Here is a 20,419-nt window from a genome sequence, read left to right as displayed (position 1 = left end):
AGTTCCAGAACTCCCAAGTCTAAGAGAAAATATTTCAAGCAGCCAGAAGGACACAATTCAAATATCATGGAGCTGCAGTCAGGATCACACAGGACTTAGCAGCACCTACACTGGAAGCTCATAGGGCTTGGAATATAATATGCCAGAAGGCAAAAGAGCTTAGAATGCAAGCGAGAATCAATTACCCAGCAAGGTTGAATGTCCTCTTCCAGGGGAAAAAGATGGACTTTCAATGAACCAAGGGAATTTCAAATGTTCCTGTTGGAATAGCCAGAGCTGAACAGCATGTTTGGTCTTCAAATACAAGACTCAGGTGAAGCACAGAGATTGGAGGAGAGGGGGAAAATATGAGGGACTTAATGATGATGAACTACATGTATTCCTGCATAGAAAAATGACACTGATAATACTCATGAACCTTCTCAGTTAATAGAGCAGGTAGAAGGAGCTTTTATAGTTGAAGCACAGGAGGAAGCTGAATTTGAAGAAAAAATATGGTGTAAAAATGGAGTCAATAGAAAAAAGGGGAAATGTAATTGGAGAAAGAAAAAAGGAGAGGGGGAGTAGGCCAAGATATTTCATATGAGATTTTTCTTTATTACAATGAGCTATTGCGATGATAAGGAAAGGGAGGGAAGACAAAGGGGAATGAGGGAATCTTTGCTCTCATCAGAGGTGGCTAGGAAAGGAAATAGCATATATATACTCAATGGGGTATAGACATCTGGAGTAAGAAGGGGGGGGACAGGGGAAGGGGGGGATGTGAGTAATGGAGGAGAGGGTGGGCCGTGGGGGAGAATGGTCAGATATAACATTTTCTTTTTTACTTCTTGCAAGGCTGGGATTGGATGGCCTGTCCAGGACCATAGGGCCAGGTGGATGCTGGGCCTAAGGGGTGGTAGGGGAGCTTGGGGCCTCTTGGCCCCAGGACCAAGGATCTGTCTGCTGTGTCACTCAGCTACCCTACAGCAGAGTCAGAGTGAAAGGAGAGGGAAAATATAGTACATGGTAGTGGAGAAATACGAAAGGAGGGAGTTGAGATCAGCAATGGCAATGGTGGAAAAATATGGAAGTAAGTTTTGCCATGGACTTATCATAAAGAATGTGATCTACCTGCGACAGTTGTTGGTGTTGGAAAAAAGACCGAAGCACATTTATTATTATTATTTTGGGGGGGGGTGCAGGGCAAATTGCGCTGGGTGGCCTGCCTGGGGCCGCATAGAAGGGTGATCGTTGGGTGTCTGAGGCTAGATTTGGACCTGGGTGTTCTTGGCTCAAGGGCCAATGCTCTGTCCGCCACCCAGCCACCCCTATTATTATTACTATTTTATTTTATTTTGGGTCTTCTTTTTTTCTTTTTTCTTTTTGTTTTTTGCAGGGCAGTGGGGTTGGGGTGGCTTGCATGTCACATGGCTGGGTGATTGTTGAGTGTATGGGGCCATATATGGGCTCAGGTGCTCCAGGCTCAAGGGCTGGTGTTCTGTCCATTACGACACCTGGCCATACCTATAATTATTACTATTATTTTTTTAATTTTAATTTTTTTCTCTCCCCTTTACTTTATCGTTAAAGCGAGTCGATATTTTTTTGGGGAAGGGGGTATTTTGTTTACTCTTAAACAAGAATATTTTATTACTGTATAAAAAATTTGCATACACTTTGATCCAGCATACCACTCCTCAGTCTATACCCTGAAGAGATGATGAAAAAGGGTAAAAACATCATTTGTACAAAAATATTCATAGCAGCCCTATTTGTGTTGGCAAAGAATGTAAATCAAGTAAATGTCCTTCAATTGGGGAATGGCTTAGCAAACTGTGGAATATGTAATGGAACATTATTGTTCTATTAGAAACCAGGAGGGATGGGAATTCAGGGAAGCCTGGAGGGATTTGAATGAACGGATGCTGAGTGAGATGAGCAGAACCAGAAAAAAACTGTATACCCTAACAGCAACATGGGGGCGATGATCAACTTTGATGGACTCGCTCATTCCATCAGTGCAACAATCAAGGATAATTTGGGGCTGTCTGCAATGGAGAATATCATCTTTATCCAGAGAAAGAATTTCTTCCTTAAGGAAATGATTTTTCTCTCATCACAGTCAACTTAGTTGATATCAATGCATACCATGGAAATAAGGACTATTACCCTAAATTTAGAAGGAAAAAACCCTCATATCTTATTGTCTGATCTTGCTATCTCGTTTACTTTATGTTTCTACCTTAAGGATATCATTCCTCTCTCATCACACTCAATTTGGATCAATGTTTACCATGGAAACAATGCAAAGACTGACAAACTGCCTTCTGTGGGGGTGGGGGAGAGAAATAAGATTAGGGGAATAATTGTAAAACTCAAAATAAATAAAATCTTTAATAAAAATAAAAGAAGTTGATGACAGCTAATGACAGTATTACATTGGACAGGAATCAGGAGAGGTAGTCAAGTCAGCATCTAGGATATCATCCAGGGAAGTAGAAGGTGATTTAGTGAAGAAAAAGGTCAAAGACCATCCCCATACCAGGAATACTCTGTGGATTTGTAGCAAAGAAGATTGTGAATTGGAGACAAGATTTAATGGGCAGTCTACTGGACACTTCTATTCAGTACCCCCTGGTCTAAGCCATCTGGATGAGGGGCAGAATGAGACTTGGCAGCCCTTCAAATATGAGAATGCAATTTTCATGTCCCTCCACAGTACATCATTTAATCACTCCTTATATAGCATGGATTTGATGCCCTTATTTTTCTCTGGAAGTATCAGGCTTGCCCTTCTCTAGAAACAATTCAGAATGTGACTATTCTTCCTAAATGATATTCTGCAGATTGAAAACAGTATTCTTGTTGTGGTTTGAATAAAGTATAGTACAGTGATACTGTCAAATGTTTTGCTGCTGACAGTTATACTTTTTGAACTCTCTTTACTTAGGACTTTCAGAAACTTTGACAGCTCAGTGGTGTAATGCAGAGTGCTGGACCTAGAATAGGATGTCCTGAGTTCAAATCTAATCTGTGACTCCCTTAAGCTTCTATTTGCCTCACTTTCTTTACCTATAGATTGAGGATCTTGATAGGAGTTACCCCTACCTCCTCTTACAGAGGAGGTAATAATTGTAACGAATTCAATCCAATCGCTAGTACACACTAAGTACTATATATAAACCCTCTTTGATTTCTTTGCAAAGCCATGACTAAATGTTCCATCTCTGTACTACCTAAATCAGTGCTCTATAATCTTACTGAATGGTCAATTAAATATGAACAAAATATGTAGGGAAATGCATTTCCGAGAGATATCTCCCATAAGAATTCTATTTTTTAAATTTTGTTTTTATTTATTTAAGGTCATGGAGTTAAGTGACTTGCCCAGGGTCACAAAGCTAGGCAACTATTAAGTGTCTGAAGCTGGATATGAACTCAGATCCTCCTGACTCCAAGGCCGGTGCTCTATCCACTGCACAACCTAGCTGCCCCTCCCATAAGAATTTTTAACCAAAACAAATAAATCTTTTTTTTTTTGTTTTTTCTAAGACAATGGGGATGGCTGACTTCCCCAAGGTCATATTGGTAGATAATTACTAAGTGTCTGAGGATAGAGATAAAATCAGGTCCTCCTGACTCTATCCACTGGATCACCTAGCTAGCCCCTTCAAACCAAAAAATTAAAGTTCAAGGAAGGAAGAAAACAACTCATTCCTTTCCTGGTTATTTGGGGCAGTTTTTTTTTTTATTTTTCTTTTTTTAGCAAGGCAAATGGGGTTAAGTGGCTTGCCCAAGGCCACACAGCTAGGTAATTATTAAGTGTCTGAGACCGGATTTGAACCCAGGTACTCCTGACTCCAGGGCTGGTGCTTTATCCACTGTGCCACCTAGCCTCCCTTATTTGGGTCAGTTTTGCTGAATTCTTGTTTTCAAAAATTCTCTATCCCTTTCTCAAATTTTAAAGCACCAGATATCTAAAAGACTTGCTTCACAGATCTGTTCTTTTAAAGCTGGTTTCCTCCCAATCTTCTATTTATGTTTACAATTTGAATCTTCTAGATGTTACGGTCTACTTTGAAAAAAGTAAACTAAAATTGCAACTACAATATAATTCCTATGACTATTAATTGGTTATCAGAGGTACTGCCAAATCAAAGTATTTATTCATAAAGAGAATGAGTTTTTGGCAAATATAATCATGAATTATTTCAAAAATGAAATGCTGGAATGTCGCTTCTAAATAGATGCCTCTCTTCTCCATAAATATATCATGTAGACTGGGCTCTTGTGTTCCTTATCTACAAAAAAGGATACTACTATCATAACACATGTAAGTAATTTTATAGTATGATATATACATATTGTACATATACATATACATATATATATATATCTATGTTTCATATAGAATGTAACCAAAATCCTAAAAATTTAATAGATTTTTCAACCAGTTTTATAATCAATAATTTTAAAAATAAATGTTAATATTTTAACTTACCAAACTGTAACTTTTTCATGACAGCTACATACTTTTCTTCAAGTGATCTTAAAACTGATAACGGTTTTGGCTTCACAGCAGCCTTCTTGGAATATTCAGCCAGTTTTTTTTCTGTTATTTAATATTTTAAGAAAAAGGATATCTGATTATATACTTTGGTAAAATCATTACAACTGGAAAGACTTTGAAATTCAATGAAATTTGAACTAATAAACATCCATTATTTACTTGCTATATTTTTTATATTTCATAACACTGATAATTCTTGGCAAAGCATTCATTCCTTTCTACTTTAATGACTTTAACAATAAGACTACATACTAAATATTAAATATAAGTTTTTATTGATTTTTTTAAATGAATCATCAGAAAAATCACAAAGTCAAACTTTTCCAGAGCTAACATAAAAAAAGTACATTAAAATTCCAATCTAGTATCTTTCTCCATTAATTGTAACTTCAAGGATTCCTGCAGGAAAGATGACCAGTTTTTTAGTATATGATTTTCACTCACTTAATTTTCGGAGAGTATCATATGATACTGAAATAAAATACTATCTACCTTGCATAATTAAGAAACTGGTTATATTGTCTCTGTGTCTGTTTCTGTGTCTGTGTGTGTCTGTGTGTGTGTGTGTGTGTGTGTGTGTGTGTGTGACTCTGCCTGACTGTCTGGATAGGGAGAGAAATGAATGGAGGAGAAAAAGCTGGAATTCATAATTTTACAAAAATGAATATTGAAACCTATCATCTTTACATGTAATTGGCAGGAGCATAAAATATTAATTTTTTTTCTAAAAAAAAGTACTAGGGAAACTAAAGAGTTGTTTATGTGAGTTATGTTGACTAATATCTTTTGCATTAGAAATTAAAAAGAAAAGAGAAACTAGCTTAGGAACAAGTTAGTTTTTCAGTAAATGAACATGTTTAAAAATCAAGCAGTTAATAAAATAATAGAAAGTCATTATGCAAATGGATTATCTTACCTTGATTTGCTTGTCGTAAACTTGTGGTAGCTGCATAAACTATCTCAGCAGTTCTTTGAATATCTGGTACCAAAAGAGTAAGTCCTTCAGGTTCTTGATCAGATGCATCTGGCTTTACTCCTGTTTTAGCCTTATCCTTTTTAGATCTGTATATTTTAAAAGGACATATGAAGAGAATTATGATTATAGAGCTTAAATGTAGAAATAACAGCAAGACTACTTTAGTATTAAAATAAAAATGAATTTTGCATTTTACCTAATATAAAATCAGAGACATTTTAAGAAGAAAGTTGTTGCCTTTTAAGTTTACAGCAGTAATATAAAATTATTAAGTTTAGGTTAATAAAAAAATTATAAATTTTTCTAAAATTAAAAACACTGGCAAAAGGCAATGTTTTTATATGTCATCTTAAAATTACGCAAATAGATGTCATGATGGTTCCTCCCCAATTACTCTTAGTTTTGCAACATTAGATGCAAAGAAGAAAGATTTTCGAACCTATAAACATGGTTACAAAACCAACCAACAGCAAAACAAAATCCAAAACATAACCATTTTCTAATAGTACTACTACAACCATATCAGTGATATAATACCTTAGTCTAATATCTAAGTTCAAGCAGTTTAGAAGGACTAAGTATAAGTTCAATGGTTTAGTTCATTTTCAACACAAATAAAATTTAAATATAGTCACATACATGCATTTGTATAAGAAAATTTTTCAGTTTCATTTTAGGGAATCTTGTTATAACTAAAAGATTTTTATGAAAAAACACTTGTGACCGTGTCAGGAACACTGAAGCAGTAAACAAAACAGAAGATGTACTTAAGAAATTTCATTAAATAAACAAGGAAGCATAGTATGTGATTTTTCCCCAAGAATATTTCTATCAAGAAAATCAAAATTTATCACCATAGATAAGCAATAATGTAGTTTAAAACATTAAAAAAATTTCACTACAAGTAACAGTGCTAACGTACATTAAATAAAAGTCTTCAGTATCTTTTTATAGTGTATATCTGTATAAAGGAATCTATGAAAAGTATGTGTTGTGCTAATTTATAATTGAACTGTAGCAATCATTCACATTGCTTCAAGTGAAGTTAATATTCTATTCCATTGTTTTCTGAATTTGTTTTTATTATCATCTATTAAAATAAGATATTCAAAATTACAAATGACTATTTATATATGTTGATCCATGAACCTAACTTATGAAAATTATCCCCAAAATATAAATTCATAAACAAAGCTACAGTTTATTTTTCAAGGTTAATATATTTTTCCTTAGAATATTTGTTTACATTCAATTAATTCAAATAACCTAACATGATTATGACTTTTTGGTCAAGATGAAGCCAGGAAACAAAACAGTTAACCAAATCAAAATAATCACTTTAAAATTCAAGTTCAAAAACAATTAAATTCCAAAAAAATCAATTTAATGTTAATAAAATCAATTTTATAGGAAAAAAACAGACTCTGCTGAAAGGATTCAAATAGCTATAGGCACCTGAAACTTAACTAGGTTGAGTCTTCATAGTAGAAAAAGAGATGAATGGAATTCAAGGAGAACAAGATCCAAATAAAAAACTGCATATAATATACTTGAAACTGAATGAATGTGAAGTTTTCAGTGGGATTGGTAGTTTAAGATGTTCTTGTTATTCTAATAAATAAAGGTAAAATGCTCCTCTGATCTACATGCTATTTATTTCCTACATCTTCACCTTAGATACCTAAAGTAGTAGTAAAAGCTAAAATTTTACCAGAATTGAATATTATCTGAAATACTGAAATGTAAATGACCTTTTTAGTCCTGACTTTTAGATTAATTTTATTTTCATCCTCACTGGGATACCATTGACCCCACCAATACTTGCTCATCTACTCAATTAAGTCTGCTTTAGCTTAACTTTCTTTATAGTCTTGATGAGTTCAATCCATCCTACATACCTGAATCACTGCCCCCTTATCCTATCATCAATGCAATGCTAATCCTCAAGCCTGGATCATCTAGGGCATGGAAAAGCAGCATTGAAGAACTAAGTCTGGGGTCAAAACCTTGAGTTCAGGTTCCAATTCTGTCATCATGTGACATCATGATCTAGTCAAAATTTTTATGATCTCAGTTTACTGTAAAATAAGCTTGATATTTGTCCTTCATTTTTGAAGAAGACAACATCATGCACATGAATTGGATTTGAGTGAGAGGGTGTTGTGCTTAGTTACCAGTCTCACTTTCTCCTTCAGAGACATCTAAGTCCAGTGGCCAGATAAGAATCAACAACACTGGAGATATGAATCAAGAGCACTGGATGAGAGGCAATAAGTGATTTGTCCAGGATTACACAACTATAAATCTCAGGCCAGGTTTGTAAAGTAAGCTTAGTCTTTTCCCATGTTTATAAGAATGAAACACCACCAAGTATCTTTTTTATTCCTCCCTCTCATTTCTAAGAACACAGCTTAATAAGTTAAATGACCCTGTTAACTAGATTCTCCATAAGTTCATGTTATCTAATCTTAATTGAACCCTCACTATTATAACATATAATGTCTTCATTGTTAATTTACTGATTATATAACTCTCCACAATAGTTTCTATACTCCAAACTTTCTTTTTGGCCTCACCTTTTCTTCCTATTCCCCTGGCTACTATGGATTTCTTCTTCTCAGTCCCTTACTCAGTTCCTTCTCAATCTCCTTTGCTGTATGATCACCTCTATTCCTGGCATCTTTAACCTTCTTCTTGGACATTTTTCCAAGTGATCTCATCAAGTCCACAGATTCGACTGTCATTTTTGTGGAGATTAACTCAAATCTGCTGTCTTACTTAATGCTCCATCTTCAAAAATTCTAAGGTGGATACAGTCACAAACTGTCAACTGACTGCTAGATATCTCCACGTATATTTAAGTGGAATTCACTTTCTTTCCCACTAAACCCACTGTTCCTCAAAACTTTCCTGTCACTATCCAGGACACTATCATTCTTCTACTTATTTTAGATTTACAACCTCATTTTTTTCTCACTTCACTCCTATATTATTAAATTAACATACAAAATTTGTATCAAATCTACTTCCACACAATTGTTTACATTTATTCCCTTCTTTCCATACAAATAGCCTAGTTCAGACCCAAGACACCTCTCTTTAAATGGCAATTGACTAATTTATCTCTATGCATCCTAATTTCCTCCTTCTTTAATCCCGCCTCCACAAAGCTGTCAATCTTTCTAAGGCATAAACAATGTTACTTGTTGCTCAAAAAGTATTCTTGCATCTAGAATAAAAACCAAATTCATCTGCTAGACACTATGAGAACTTGACTTATAAATACCTTTTTTTAAGGGTGTTTTTTTTTTGCCTAAATACCATTTCAGTCTTTTTACAGATACTGTTCCAAACCATCTTATTTGCGTAAAAGTCATCCTTCATTCCCAAGGACAAGCTTTTCGTTTCTTTAATGCTCACCTCAGGTGTATTTCTTCAATGAGACCTCAGCACCATCAAACTTTCCTCACTAATCTACACTCCCATCACTTAAAATTGTATTGTATTTACATTGTCTATGTGTATATTCTGTGTATCATGTGTCCACCTCTACCCAATAGTATAAACTCCTTGGAGGCAAGGGCTGGTTTCTTTTTCTTTATATCCTGGTCACAATAAATATACACAGCAAGTCTTGAGAAATGATGAGTGAATTACTGCTTTCAGTCTTTATCCTTCTTGACCTACACTGCTTCTAACACTCATTTTTTAAAGCAGAGAAAGTAGTATGGTTAGTGGACTGAGTGCTATATTCACAAGTTTGGAGAATAAAGTCAAAATATCAGCTAAAACATTGAATAGTTGTATGACTCTAGACTTAACCTGTTGGTATTTTGTACAGAAGATGGTATCACTGGCTATGGATTGTCTTGCACATGAACCAGAATAAAGTGAGACAGAGTTTAAAAAGTGGTTAGCCTCACTCTCCTCTAAAGTCTTATTTAAGTCCAGTGACAAGTGTATGACCCTAACTTAACTAAGTTAAACTAACCTCTTTCAGTCTTAGTTTCTTCACTGGAGAAAATGAAACAATGACTGAAGCATAATAAACCCATGAAAGTATAACATAATGAGAATCAAATAAAATAAACGAGTCACAAATCTTAAAGTGCTACAAAATTCTAAATATAGTATTTATATGTTCATAATCATGGGATTATTTTCAGCTGTCCTTGCTCATAATATTCAGTTACCAAATGCTAAAATTTGTAACATCTCATATTTGTCCTTCAAGCTGTATTTTTTACTAACCCTAATCCCATCCTTCATTAACAACAACCTGAAATATAGATTCGTTAGGTCTTCTTAGATAAATTCCTTTCCTTTTTGTTTCTAACTTATCCTTCTTCATACCTCTTCCCAAATCTTTCTTTCTCTTTGTGTAACTTCATTTAAAAAAACAAAACAAACAAAACCCACCAGAAGTTTCCTATCTTCTGAATAAAGTCTAAATTCCTATATGCATTTAGGATCCTTCATAAGCTGTCTCTAACTCTCTCATATAGTCTCACACTGAATGCCATAGTACACTTAATATCTCAATAAACTGGATTATTCTTTGAACAGAAAGGATAAAATTTTCTCCATCCACACACTTTTGCCTAAGAATATTCTTTGCCTGTCTACTTTTTAACTGTTGAATTTCTTCCTGTTCTTTAAAGCCCTCTTCAAATACTATTTCCTTCAGGAGGTCATTTCTGACTTTCATTATGAGCATAATTATTTTCCCCCTTCGTCACTACTCAATTATAACTCATGATAGATTCATCATGCAGTGTTGTATTTTAGGACTATTTTTATTAGTAACTTTTATAAATTTAAAAGCTATACATTGTCTAAGTTTTCTATATGCACAGTTTGACTAGCACATAGTTAGCACTTACTGAATGCTTATGGTATGATAAGATTCAAGTTCTATATGAAGGAGAAAATTTTAAGCACATACACGATAGGGGCTATTTCATTCCTTTTAATCTTAGTGTCTAGCATAGTAGCTGTATAATGCTAATTGCTTAAGAACACATGATCCTTCCAGGGATTGTTTCTCATCTAATAAATACAAGGATCTTGTTAAATCACATCAACCTCACCAGACAACTCCAACAAGAACTATGCATCTCATTATGTTTAGAAAGCTCTGTGATATTACCCAATTGTTAGAGAGGATGTAAAAGTTGTTTATAAACAGCAGGGTACTAGCTAGCAAGAATCAAATCAAAACGTTGTTAAGGAGAAAGGAAGCAAAAATGTTAGAATGCTAGTAACAGTATTATACAGAATCAGAAGATTTATGGAAATTATTAATCAAATGGATTCATTGAAATAGAGCCACTTCAAAGAAAAATTTCTTATGAGGCAGAAGGAGGTACACTAACATAAAGCACTACTTTCAACACCTAGGGTGTTTTTCTCTTAAACAATAAGATCTCTTTTTGGTTCCAGAGGAAATCTGGTGATCAACAACATTAGCATAATAGCATCATCATATTGACTCTTTTAAAAAATATTCATAAGAAATTAACTAAACTTAATCCTAGTTCCTTTTTTGAGGGCCTTAGAATTTCCTGTTCCTGAATGAAACCAAGAATCTGGTCTAGAAAGGTAACAGTTTTATATCAATATTTTTAGACTATATATATATATATATATATATATATATATATATACACACATAATTTACACTCATATGATTATACAATGATCTCATATTAAAAAAGTATGGCAGAGTCATAAAACTGGTATTTCATAAGAGTCCTTTACTAGAAATCCAATTAAGAACAATTTTCACTTGACCACTTCTTATGATGTATACAGAAAAGAAAGAAGATTAAACTTCAGATGGTAAGAGCACTTCAAATACATGAAGAACATATACTATCTGTATATTGCTGACAGCAACTGGTCACTGACATTACTGTTATATTCAGTAGTGTCATAAATATAAATAGATAGATAGATAGATAGATAGATAGATATAAGTATCTAAGTCACTGTCAACCCATATGTAGGCCCAGCTCATGAAAAAAGGCCATACCTTGGCTCATATCCTGAAGTCTGTGTGAAAAGCTATTTGGGTTCAAGGCACCTAGCTGGAAGTAGATCTTTGTGACAGACAATGGATCCAACATGGTAAAAGCAATCAGCGACGGCCGCTACCATGGTATCCGCTGCTTTGTGCATACGTTGAATCTGGTTGTGATCACTGCCCTGAAGAAATACGAGGAAGCAACTGAAGTCGCTATTGCACAAAACATCTGCAAACATTTCCACTATGTTGTGAATTCCGCTAACCAGCTAACAAAGTAAGCAAAATAAATAACCTGAACTAGGATATGAGCAAAATGGGCAAATATTTTCTTAAAAGAAAAAATAAAGTTCAACTGAATGAACTGGTTTTGCCATTTAAAACAAGTATTTACAAGTCTTTGGATTATCAATAGTAGCTCTTGCTATATCATTAGGTTAAAACTGGGAAGACATATAAGAACACCTCAACATTTAAAAATTCTTCTTGAAGTTAATATACTAAAAATATCCATTCTCCTGGGGTGGACAATAAAGATTCAATATTTCAACAGAAGTCTATATAGTCACAAAGACAATATACAGTTCTGCCATTGCATAGGCAACTTGAAAACTATATGCTGAGATGCCTAGATATAGAACTATTCAAAGCAAGTAGAGCTTAAAAGAGACATTCTGGAGGTTCAAGAGGGTAAAGTTCTTATGATTATCTCCAAATTAAAAAAAACCCATAAAACTTCCAGTTATTCCCAAACTCATGAGCCATATACCATAAGGTAAAAAATATTAAGCCACTCAGTAAAATGGAGTATAGATATATAATTACTTTGGAGAATCTTGGTATATTTTCTTATCAATTCTAAAAGACTCAAAAAATATGCCTATAAAAGGTTTAGTGAATAGGAGAGAAAACTTACTAGAAGAGATTTTCTTAACTTGGGGTCTGTGAACTTAATTCTAATAACTATTTCAAAATAATCCAATGCATTTAAAAACTCTTCTGAGAAGGGGCCCATATCCTCATGAAAATGCCAAAAAAGATTGACGACACAAAAATAGTTAATAGTGCTTGTCTTAGTAATAGATATGTCAGTTTTTGTGTATGTCTTGTTTCACTGAAAGATTATTTTAGTTATACACTTGAATTACGAAGGATTGGATTTTATTTCTTGTCCTAAACAGTGGGTCAAATAAAAATGTCACTCTTTTGGAAGCATAAAGATAAGAGGTGGAAGACATAAACTATTACATTAAATTTAAGGAAAGTCTTTCAGAAAAAGATTTCCAATATAAAAATTGACTTATTATATATAGATTCCTAGAACAGAAAAGATACTCAGAATAGAGAATCTTTCAAAAGCCACAATAAAAGGAGATCCAAGTGATAGCTATTGTTAATAACATAAGTAAAAAAAAAATTATGGATGCCTCCCAGTATCCAATGGAAATTTGGGCTAGAGTGCAGTACTTCCCACATAGTATGGCATGAGAGGATCTTAACTCCAAATTTATACATTAATGCTCAGTCATTGGATCCTCTTGGTTAAGTACTATTTAAAGAAGACTAATGTAAAAACACAAATATTTTTGAGAAACTAACAACTTAAGATCCATCAAAGTGGATTATTTGATAAGAGTAATTCCTTTTCAGTTAATAGAGAAAAGAAGTGGAGGGAAACTAGACAGGATTCAGCTAACTATGAAAAGACCAAAGAGCTTAGTGGATGATCCTAGCATTTTGGGGTGTAACTTACACTTAATTTCCACTTCTGAAACTAGCTTTGTGACCACGTACAAATCACTTCACATATTCTAATTTCCATTTTCCCATCTATATAAGGAGAACATGGGACTAGATGATATCTCAAGTCCCTTCAAGGTCAAGACCTAGGAATCCAAGAAGCCCAGGACTTTATTCTCAAACCATTATAGAAACAAATTTAAGGGAATATTATGAGGATTTTGTTATGTAATGCAAACTCTGTGAGAGCAGAGGAAGTTTTTTGTCTTAAATATATTTATACCCTTAAATATTTGTTGAATAAACAGAAAATATTTATACTTAAGAATGTTATTTCATTGTATAAATATAAAATAGAATCAACATGAAAACCAAGAAAAAAATCTAGTAAAAAGTGCCATATTGGAGTGGTTAGGTGGCATAGTGGATAAAGCACTGGCTTTGGAGTCAGGAGTACCTGGGTTCAAATCCAGTCTCAGACACTTAATAATTACCTAGCTGTGTGGCCTTGGACAAGCCACCTAACCCCATTTGCCTTGTAAAAACCTAAAAAAAAAATGCCATATTGATAGAAGGCATTTCTTTGATAAAAGTTTAAGAAACACATAAGTGTCAACGATGCATTAAGAACTAGTCTTTAATCATTGACTAGACCATCCAAAAAGAATCTTTTGCTAATAACTTTTAAGAAGTAAATCAAAGTGCTTGGGAAATTCCTGAACTGGCAAAAAAGAGAGTCAACTTTTGAGGGCAGGGTCTGTGTCCTATTTAAATTTTTTATCTCACCAAGGGAGAAGCATGTACAATATAGTAGGCACTTAAAAAGTGTTTATTATTGATGATTAATAATTATTCAATTTTTACAATGATACAATAGATCTTCCTTTTAAAATGTTCATGTCAAGGATATCTATTCTATTATTTAAGAATAGTCTCTTGATTTTTTTTAGCAAGAATAATAAGGACAAAAGCATCAAAGGATCAAAGTTCTGTCTTCTAAAAGTTGGGAACATTAAATACCTTACCTTTGATTCTTCATCATAGACCTAGAGGGTGACCCTGGGTTATCAAAATCTGGTTTATCTAGGTTTACAGGGTCCAAATTCTGGTACATCACTGAGTTAGAGAAAAGGACTGATTGAGGTCCAGGTCAGTCATTCAAGACACATTAAGTGCCAATTATGTGACAGGCACCTTATTAGGAACAGAGCTATAAAGAGAGGTTAAAACAGTCTCTGACTTCAAGGAATTTACAATCTAATTGAGGAGACCACATACAAAAAACCACACAAACAAGATGAACTTCTTCTACCAATTGTGTTCAACACTTTCTCTGCTACTTATAATCTTACTGAGTTGCAAGAAGGCAATGAGAGCCTATACCAAATTGAAAAGGTCTCTAATATAGTCCTTGTGATGTCTCAGTTGTACAAAGACCAGCCCACCTTCATCTCAATAAGCTCATTGCTAGAGGGTTGTGTTACCAAAGTGGTATGTATAGAAGAAAGATTCAAGTCACTAAAATCTCTCTGGCCTCAATCTGTAAAATGATGAAAATTAGATTAGGTAAGATATAAGATTCCTTCCAGCTGCAAATTTATGATCCTAAGTGATGCAGTGCTTGTGAGGACTATCTAAGTTTTAGAAGGGATAAGATTAATGCCATTTTTCTGTATCTGGGTACAGAAAGAGGTCATAAATAACTAAATATATCTCATGGGCCAATTGCTGCATTAATCGAAATTCATTCTTCAGTTCCTTAAATAGTCAAATATTAATTAAATTGTGATGCTTTTAGTAAGGTTAATATGCACAAGACTTTATTTACTTCTTGGCTTGCACATAGGAGTGTCTAATACAAGCTTGTTGTCCTCCAGGCAGTGTTTAACTGTAATATATAACTAAACTGGCACTTGCCAGAAAAAAAAAATCAGATAGCCAGATATTATGGGTAAAATTAAGTGCAAGATGATAAGCATTTGAACAAATCTCTTTATGTTACATGTGGAGGTTATTTCTGTTCGATTTCATTATTGAGATCTCAGTTACTGATAAGGGCAAGTTTGCCAAACCAGTATTCTGATTCTGATTTTGAGAGAAGAAAGGAGAAATCAACTATTGCCAACAATTCCCTTTATTAAATTCTAAGAAATATCTCAGTTTGGGAGTTATTTTGCTATTTTTTTGAGGGGTTAGAATTTGGGGATTATTAGTATCTTGACTGTAGAATTTTTTTCAGCCAACATAATACAGGTAACTACCAACAAGAAAATAATGGTCATTAAGTAAAATATTTCTCTATTTCTGAAAATTATACTTAACACATACCTAGGAAGATTTGATATACCAAGGTCCTATATAATGAAACACTGAACTTAGCGCTAGAAAGGAAAGTAAGATTTACTGAGGGAGATATACATAAAAATGAAAGTGTGGTCAGGGAGAACAGTGCACTTCAGGCCACAAGAGGGAATAGGGCACACTCTCTCCAATTAGTAAAAATAGAGTGGGCTTTTACATGGCTCTTTTCTGAGTCTGTTCAGAGGACAGGCACTGGAGAAAAGAAATGGACTGGAGTGAAAATGGTAGAGTAGCTAGAAGAAATACAGTCACGTTCTATCACAATTCCTCTACAAAGATTCAAAAAATACCCAAGGTTGAGTCCAGTCAGAAAATCCAAGAATAAATTTAATAAGTCATTTAAACAGCCCAGATCAGGTCTCTGTTCACTGAATACAAGTTTTGGTTAGGGATATGGAACATTGAGCCATTGCATCAAATGGGAATCAAAAGAACAGAAGACCATATACAAAAAGACATCCTAACAGAGGGGACACTGGTTTTATAAGAAAGGATGCTAACTGGCAACTCCTTCTATTTATTATCCAGTTCTGGGTAACAAATCCCAATCACACCTAGAAGACCTGACCTGGGGTAAGGTTCTGGGACAAGGAACAATTGAGGATCATATTACTGGGTTAAAGTTCAGATTCAAAAAATATCTGTGCGGTTCTTTCCAAAGGAGGGGACAGAGTCTCAATTCCAACCTCTAGACTGTAATGGAAAAGCAGGGCAAGAATACTAGACCAAAGGGGAGTCTGCTGTTCTTTCACAATGCTGACTAATGAATCTCACTATACAGGTTTACTTACAAGTAACAAAAGAAGGGTGGCTGTTGTTTTTAAAAATATTCTCAAGAGGTTCAATTATTTTAAAAAGATAAAAATAGGCTACATATAGGGTAATATAGTACCATTTAAAAGTACAATATAAAATATTTTAAAACATATATAAAAACACATTCACATAGTATTCAAAATGACTTCTTAACTCATAAATTTAGAAGAACTTTCCAACTACACAGATCAAAATTTTCTGCTTTCTCTGAATGACTTCTATATTATCTCATAACTTGAACTCAGGGGGAGGACCCAAAGTACTGAAGGTGTACTTGATTTCTCTAGACACAATAAAGATACCAGCAGTCTACTATATAAATGCTAAAACTTGAAGAAACTGAAATAATCTGACATAGGATCATACTTTAAAGCTTTGTAATCTTAGATTTCAAATTACAGAGGTACAGTATGGAAAACCCTTTATATTCTCAGATGTGTGATTTCAAGTTTGAAATCTCCACATACAGGATATATCAATCTCTTTACAAGCAGAGAGAAAAAAAGGTCTCTTGATTTCTGTACAAGTTAAGGAAAAGAACAGGTGGATTACATGACTAACCAGAATATGAGATGCCCCAAATGTCTTTATGCAGTGTTAAGCTAAAACTTTTGGAACTTCTTACTTTTATTCCAATCATTTTACTCCCTTGATTGCCTGGACGTTAGGGGAGAGGGGTTGATTCAGCTTGGTTCAAAAGTCATTACTCTTGCTTTTTAAAAGATCTATTACAAAACTCCAAAATAGATTTATTTAGATTTAGAGGTCTTTGAAAATGCAACACTTTCTGTGTGAATTATTCAATGCAACGGTATCAGTAAAGATCAGTAAGAAGAAAAATACTCTTTGGATCAAATATCCTGATAAAAACCTGATAAAGATATACAGAGAAATGGTACAAAATTAACAAAGATCTTCTCTTATGTGTAAATATTCAAGAACATGAAGTTTTCAGGAGAAAAGAGGTTATTATCAACAATCATATGAAAAAAGTTACTAATTATTTAATGAGGAGAAATAAAAATGAAACAAACAACAAGTTTTCCTAGGACTTCTAAGGATGTCTGTTAAGCAAGTGAAAATTCTGCCCAAAACTCAACTTTGATTTTGGTAATATATAAGAAAACAAGTTTGGAAAGCTATAGACTACCACATTCCCCAAAACCTCTAGATGATGTTTATCCTGACTAGCCATTTAAGCTAAACTTTCCTTTACTACTTGTTCAAAGCGGATAAGGAAAAGGCAAAAAAGATTACCTCACCCCCAAGAAGAGATGAGAATGTATTTCTCAAAAAAAAAAGTTTCTCACTCTTTTTCTATTTATTTTCTGTAAGGCACAGAACAGTACTGCCAGGAACTCCCTTTGGTAGGCATCTTTAGGATTATTCCTGTCAAGAGTCAAACTATTATATATCAAACTTGCAAAGAATTTCAAAATTTTACATACATTTTCCTTAATCCCTTCTCGCATTTAGCAATAACAACAAATGCTAACAAGAAGAAAAATGCAATAGGTTTTATATTGAGATAAATCACATTTATTTCAGGTCAACTTAAATTCAGGGTCTCTACAGTACATGTTATTTACAAAAACATCTATTAATGCAAATTGTTTATCTGTCCAACAATAGTCATGACATTAAAGATTATGAAGTGAATGGCAGATTCAAGAGTTTGAGTATTTTACTTAAACCTTTCTATTTCTTCCTTAATATAAGTATCTCACTATGTTTCAGTACAGCAGAATCCTATCTACTATACTAATACAATTCAGTCCCAATTAATGAGAATAAACTTTGTTATAAAGACACACAGGATTCAAATTCACACTGGGTTGCAGTGGAAACAGTTACCAAATTTTACATAATTATAACTTTTTTTTTAAGTTTTTGCAAGGCAACAGGGTTAAGTGGCTTGCCCAAGGCCACACAGCTAGGTAATTATTAAGTGTCTGAGACCAGATTTGAACCCAGGTACTCCTGACTCCAGGGCCTGTGCGCCACCTAGCCGTCCCCAGCCGTCCCCATAATTATAACTTGAGACTTGAATAAACAACTTGAATAAATACCTTGCTGAAAGCTCTGGTCATCTCTTGACTGTAAACAGATAAGAACAAAGGGGCTTAACTTGAAATTCCTAGAGAGGCTATTAAAAAAAAAAACAATATAAACCTACTCAAGGAAGTTTCTGTTATAGCAACTAGTCTTCACTTAACTCAGAGATCTACCTTTGCAGCTACCAATAAACTTAACTATATACATTCTGAGTAACTCTCAACAATCCAATCTAGTTTTTAACTTAAAATGAATGGGATAAACAGGTAGAAGCAACAAAGTGTCAATATGTATAGAGGACAAAGTAGTACAATAGAAAGATAATGAATAGAACACTAAAAGATAAACTCCTATATTAATAGTTTCCAATGCCTGTAGGACCAAATGGGTGAGAAGAGTTCCAGCAACAGTAATTATTGGTTCTTGAGATATCTTAAAAGTTAATAAAATGGGATTTGCTTATTATAGGAAGAGATTTTTGTTTCCTAAAATAAATGAAAATTCATCCTCAATAAAATAAACATACAAACGAACAGTCAATCCATATTAACTACTCTTAAGTTAACAAGCATTTATTAAGCACTTACTATATATCAGAAACTAAATTTAGTATTAGAGATATAAAGAAAAGTAAAAACAATTGTTCACTTTTAAACAACCATGTAGATACAAGATATATACAAGGAAAACGAAGTAATCTTAGGGGTAAGGTACTAATTTTAAAGGGGAGAAGGAAAGTCTTCCATATTACAAATTTTTATAAGATCTAGACAATGAAACCTCTATCTGCTTTTCCACCACGATCACTTCAAAAATAAGTTATAAGCTTACCAATAACATAATATAGTAATGTTAGAGGAGCCTTTTATCATAGAAAAAGATTTGAATTTTAAGACTTTTAATGTTATATTTTAAGACTTTTAATGTTATATTTCTCTTTTAGATATGATTTCATTCACAATGAAGTATTTATGTAGTATATAAAAAAGAAATATATAGAAGGAGGGCAGTTGTCTACATCAATTGAAGGAAGAATTCTCATTTGATATCACAGATTCAATTAAGCTCCAGAATAGTTTTCATCTAAACAGATGATAAATGTTCACAACTCAAATTCAAAATATATGGTTTTATGGAGCTCTGGAGATAAAAATCACCAGTCACTATCACCATCTGGGGATCTTATGACTACTAGCATTAGGAAGATAGTTTCTAATTCTTAGACTGAATAAAAATAACATAAGTTTCACAGGCTGTCCCTGAGATGTGTACATTTCCTCTCTTCTGTATTCAGATTCCTGAGTTTCCTTAAATGATCAGTTTATATTAGCATCAGCTGCAATCAGTTTTTAGTTCATTCCCAGTAGTCCCTTAATTCTGATGATAAACAGGAATGTTTACATTATTTGCACAGGCTTCAAGAATTTATAAAGACAATGAGAAAAATAAAGTTAATTGCTAGAATTAAATGCTTTTTTAAATGTTTAATTTAGATTAATGATGTATTTTATTCACTCAGTCTGCAATTCCTTCAACAAGACTCATGTTTTTCCCTTGTTTTTGAAGAAACAGTTTTGAGATTTGTGGGGAAAGAGTTGCCTTATTTTGTAACATCTGAGAGCTCTAAACCCTACTATGCTAGGGTCTAAATCTGACACAGGTAGCATCATGCTTGAATTCCCAAGTTATTATTTACAGATATTTTCATTGGTTATGCCCCATGCTTGAAATAATCTTCCTCTGCTCCACAACTTCCATCAAGTACTGGGAAAAAAATCCCACCTTCTCTAGGAAGGCTTTCCTAGTCTCCTTGAATTTTAGTGCCTTTCTAGGGGGCAGTTAGGTGGCACAGTGTATAAAGCACTGGCCCTGAGTTCATATCTAGACTCAGACA

General features: G+C 33.7%; 1 protein-coding gene across 6 annotated transcripts in view; it reads right to left on the bottom strand.

The window, feature by feature from the left end:
• BIRC6 (baculoviral IAP repeat containing 6) overlaps positions 1–20,419 on the bottom strand; it is a 309,262-nt gene that overhangs the window by 60,785 nt on the left and 228,058 nt on the right. For 5 of the 6 annotated variants that reach the window (XM_074209682.1, XM_074209678.1, XM_074209679.1 and 2 more), the window contains 2 exons: positions 5,469–5,614; positions 4,484–4,594 (listed from right to left, as the gene is read on the bottom strand). In XM_074209682.1, coding sequence (XP_074065783.1) covers positions 4,484–4,594; positions 5,469–5,614 — 257 coding nt within the window. Of the gene's footprint in view, positions 1–4,483; positions 4,595–5,468; positions 5,615–11,562; positions 11,736–20,419 lie in introns of those variants that run through there. The other variant, XR_012473425.1, reaches the window with a different exon arrangement.

The sequence above is a fragment of the Macrotis lagotis genome, chromosome 1 (assembly GCF_037893015.1).
Source record: "Macrotis lagotis isolate mMagLag1 chromosome 1, bilby.v1.9.chrom.fasta, whole genome shotgun sequence".
In the NCBI taxonomy this organism is placed as follows: domain Eukaryota; kingdom Metazoa; phylum Chordata; class Mammalia; order Peramelemorphia; family Peramelidae; genus Macrotis; species Macrotis lagotis.
Note: the sequence above shows the minus strand (reverse complement) of the source record. Positions and strands in the feature narration are given on the sequence as shown.